At 38.2% G+C, this 4,198-nt stretch overlaps 1 protein-coding gene across 1 annotated transcript in view; it reads right to left on the bottom strand.

The window, feature by feature from the left end:
* The window catches only part of Nek10 (NIMA related kinase 10), a 177,624-nt gene that overhangs the window by 165,721 nt on the left and 7,705 nt on the right, over positions 1–4,198 (bottom strand). Inside the window, exon 4 of the mRNA XM_021203868.2 lies at positions 3,149–3,247. Within this exon, the coding sequence (XP_021059527.1) occupies positions 3,149–3,247 (99 nt within the window). The remainder of the gene's footprint in view (positions 1–3,148; positions 3,248–4,198) is intronic.

Here is a 4,198-nt window from a genome sequence, read left to right as displayed (position 1 = left end):
AGAGAAGAGAAGAGAAGAGAAGAGAAGAGAAGAGAAGAGAAGAGAAGAGAAGAGAAGAGAAGAGAAGAGAAGAGAAGAGAAGAGAAGAGAAGAGAAGGAGTTATTCTTTGCCAGGGACAAATCCCTCATAAGGTTAGCCAATCCCAAGTGGTGAGCCCTAAACACATGTACAAAAGAGCAACATTAAATGGGCCCAGTAGGGAACAGTACACATACACGTGGGTGTGCACATGAACATGTGTGTACATGCTCATGTGTGTGTATATGTCTGTGTGTGTGTATTTGTGTGTATAACAATAATGATCATAAAAGAGGTCATGAACTAGAGAGGAAGTGTAGAAGAGAACATGGGAAGAGCACACAGGAAGAGTTGGGAGACGAAAAGGGGATAAAAATGATGTAAATAATATAAATACTATAAAATTCTCAAAAATTAAAAGTTTAAATTAAAAAAAAAAAGATGGTCATGGGTTGGCCAGATATCATCTAGAGCCCAAAGTTCCCTCTGGTGTGTAGCTTAACCATATCCTCATAAGGATATACTACAGTCTCATTTCCAAAGTGTCTCAAATTTGCAGAAAATACATAGGAAATCTGATGGGAAGTGACTGTACTAAGGATGGCGACTTGCATGCTTTGGGAAACAACTGATACTTTTGGATAAATAGTCCATTAAATATGTTGGACGGGACTCCTCTAGATAAAACCAGAGTGCCTGGATTCTGCTCACCTCCGCAATTATCGCAGGCAAGGAAGGGGAGCCTGTCTCACCGCTCTAGTGTAATGGCACCAGAAAGGGCCAGTTAAACGAGCTCACTTTAAAATAACACCAAATTTAGTAACCATACCAAACACAGCACTCATTTTGATGTTTTTGACAGAATTTCTCTAAAGAAAATTGTCATTTTATGTAGCCTGACATCCTTTAACTCATTTTTGGCTTTGAGTGCATAAGAAGATTACTCTTTGTAAGTATGTTAGAATGGCTTGTCATTTCTTTCAGTTTCTTCAGACTTTAATATTCCAAATCAACTCTTGTAGTCCCATCCTGTTGCTTTCTGCAGTTGTCAATGTCACCATCTGTCCCCAGCCTTGTGCATCAAATTCTACCAGTTTAAAACTACTGTGTCATTAACTTCACAAAATCTTCCCCCTCCAGCCCCATGAGTGAGTTCATTTCACAAGTGAACTATATTCCATTGTAATATAGAAGCCATATATCAATGAAACACAGCAACAGGAGCAGGTGCATTAAAGAAAAGTGTGGTTGGTCAGTTATCAAAGAATCTGTCACTACTTTGACAACTGCTACTTCTCTTCACAACCACCACATGATACTAGACAGATACTAGGCAGATGTGATAGAAATGGCAAGACTTTATTTCTAATGTCACACTCTACTACATACGAATCATGTTATGGCAGAAAGAGCGTGGAAGATTTGGGTCAGTGTTTCACATGCACACACCTCCAGAGCAGCCTGTCCTGTGACCTCGGGTCCAAGCAGGACTTCCTTTCAGAACTACTGGAAAAGACTTGCAGGCATGCCCTAGTTGATTGCATTAACAAGTCTAGCTACAGAAGACAGAATAAGTCAGTCTTAGGAAATGAACCCAGAAAGAGGTGTCTACACATGTGGATTGGAAGAGAACACATCTGGAAGAATGAAAGGGAAAATAAAAAACACTGACACCTGGGCAAAAATGAAGCACAGTTGTAGCATGTTCTACAGCCAATGCCATTTCTAGGTTCATTATGCTTTCAGGGTGAAATTACCATTCAAGTATGTGTGAATTGTCCACAAGCACAGCTGGGCCAACATTTAAAGTTCCCAATCACCTCTCTCATCCAGGCTTTAGTTGTCAGACTGTAAACTATAAATATCTGTATTTCCTCTTATATTGGAATGTGAGTAATTGTTTTGCTGAGGGAAAGGGGGACCACACATCAGTCATCTCAGTATTTTCTTTTATCTTCCTTCTCCTTGGTTGCCTTATCCCTCCTGGCAAATAGCAGATGCTCACCAGTTTGAGTAAGCTCAGTCTATGCCTTCATTCCAACATTATCTGTGATAGTCACAGGGGAATGGGCTAGAGAGCCGTACCAGAAAAGCTCTGAGGTATAATTATTCTTTAAATATAAGCTAAGAGGAGAAAATAGTCCTGCAATCTTGACAAATTCTATGACATGGAGGACAATGGGGACCTCAAAGCACAGTGCATCCCTTAGCCAACTCTGATTGCACATTGAACTGAACGCAGAGCTCTGTAGCACCCAAGAATGATGTAGAAAGATGGTCATAAAATCCAGCATCCAAAGTCTTTCTCATGCTGTGAAAGAAGGGAGCTTAGCTCCTCAGAGCTCCTCCTGTTACCAGAAACCAAATCTGTCTAGGCTAAGATTCCCCATCAGTCATCCGTAACAGGACATAGGCTTTGGACTGGGGGTGGGGGCTGGGGGGTGGGGTACACATTCATGCTTTCTTTCTTCAAGCCCAGGGAGAGCCTAACTAATTGGCCACTGTATCAACTGCAAAGATGTTGTCATGTCATCCACAGTGGTCACCAATGTCCTTCTTTCATAAGGAATACACAATAAATATTCCTTGAGTATCCAAACCCAAAACAAGCACATTAAAGAAAAACTGTCCTCCCACATCCTATCTGTCACCAAGTACAACTAAATTCAAGGTCCAACAAGAGATTCCAAGGAGAACACAGCCCATCTATCTCCTTTCACATAGCCTTTGCTCAGCCTTTTACTTTTATGTATTTTTAATTATTTATTTTAATATTTGAGATTATAAAATAATTACATTATGTTGCCCTCTGTTTCCTCCATCCAAAACCTTCCCAAATATCTGCCTTTTCTTTCTTTGAAGTTTATTGCTTCTTTTTCTTTAGTTGTTAGGGTGTGTGTGTCTGTGTGTGTGCTATCTACACACAATTATATATAATGACAAAGAAAAAAGCCATAAATGGGAATATATTATATAATACATAATCATAAATGCTGAAATATTTATATTTCTAAATACTGCAACCACCTTGTGATCTACTTGTAGGTTGCTTCAAAGGATATTCTCCATACAGGATTTGTGAAAGACACCATTCTTGGGTAGATACCTGTCTTTTGATCAGAGCCTTACCTGCATATAAGTCTGTTTCTCACCAGAGCTGTAAAGATCTCTTGAAATAACTGATGCTGTGGATGTTTGCTGAAATTCCTTTCATTCTTATAGTTTATACTAAGATCAAAAAGAAAACAGAAAATCAATTTATAATAAACATTATTTGGGCTAACAAAATTAGCGATAGAAAGAAAGACCATTATATTGAGGCAAACATTGAGAGTCTGAAGGTCAACATATTAGGAAGGCAAACAACAACTGATAAATACAGACTCAAACTCAACAATGAAGTTGATAAATAAAGATTACCATCAAGAGCTGAAGGGAGAACCAACTCCACGAAGTCATCCTTTGAACTCCACATGTGCACTATTGCACATGAGATTTTATACACACACACACAGACACACATGTACACACATACATGCATATATACACACAAAATGTCAAATAAATGGCTAATTTTAAGATCAAGGGCAAATAAACTTACATGAGCATCACCTCAAAGATAAGTTCTATAATGTATAAACATCTACCTTTGTGAATGTTCATATAGCCTTCAACCATACATCTCTATACACACAGGTAAAGCCTGTAATGGTTTCTTATATAAGATCACTGGTAAACTGAATATGTAACAAGACATTTTTAGTTTTTACAAGTTAAAACTATAAACCCATGAAATGTCATATGACTTTTTGGAACTGTTTTAAGTTCAAAAAATGCCAGAGAAATAAGCTAAACCAAACAAGTAAATAATCATTCTAGAATATTCATGCTGATATTTCATCTCTTTCATTGTTTACATGGTACTTACTAGCAAATGACCTGAACTCATTGTGACACAGAGCCAGCTCCCATAAAGGGAATGGCCCACAAGAATGTCTGCTTGTAGAATGTCTACACAGCAACAGAAAGAAACACAGACTAACACTGTTTATTAAAGCCAAGATGCTGGCCATACAGTTGAGAAACTTGGATTTTTAAACTGCTAACTTTTTAGAAAAATATATTATATTTCTCTCTCTCTCTCTCTCTCTCTCTCTCTCTCTCTCTCTCTCTCTCTCT

Source organism: Mus pahari, chromosome 8, assembly GCF_900095145.1.
Source record: "Mus pahari chromosome 8, PAHARI_EIJ_v1.1, whole genome shotgun sequence".
Lineage (NCBI taxonomy): Eukaryota > Metazoa > Chordata > Mammalia > Rodentia > Muridae > Mus > Mus pahari.
This window is presented reverse-complemented; position numbering and strand designations above follow the sequence as displayed.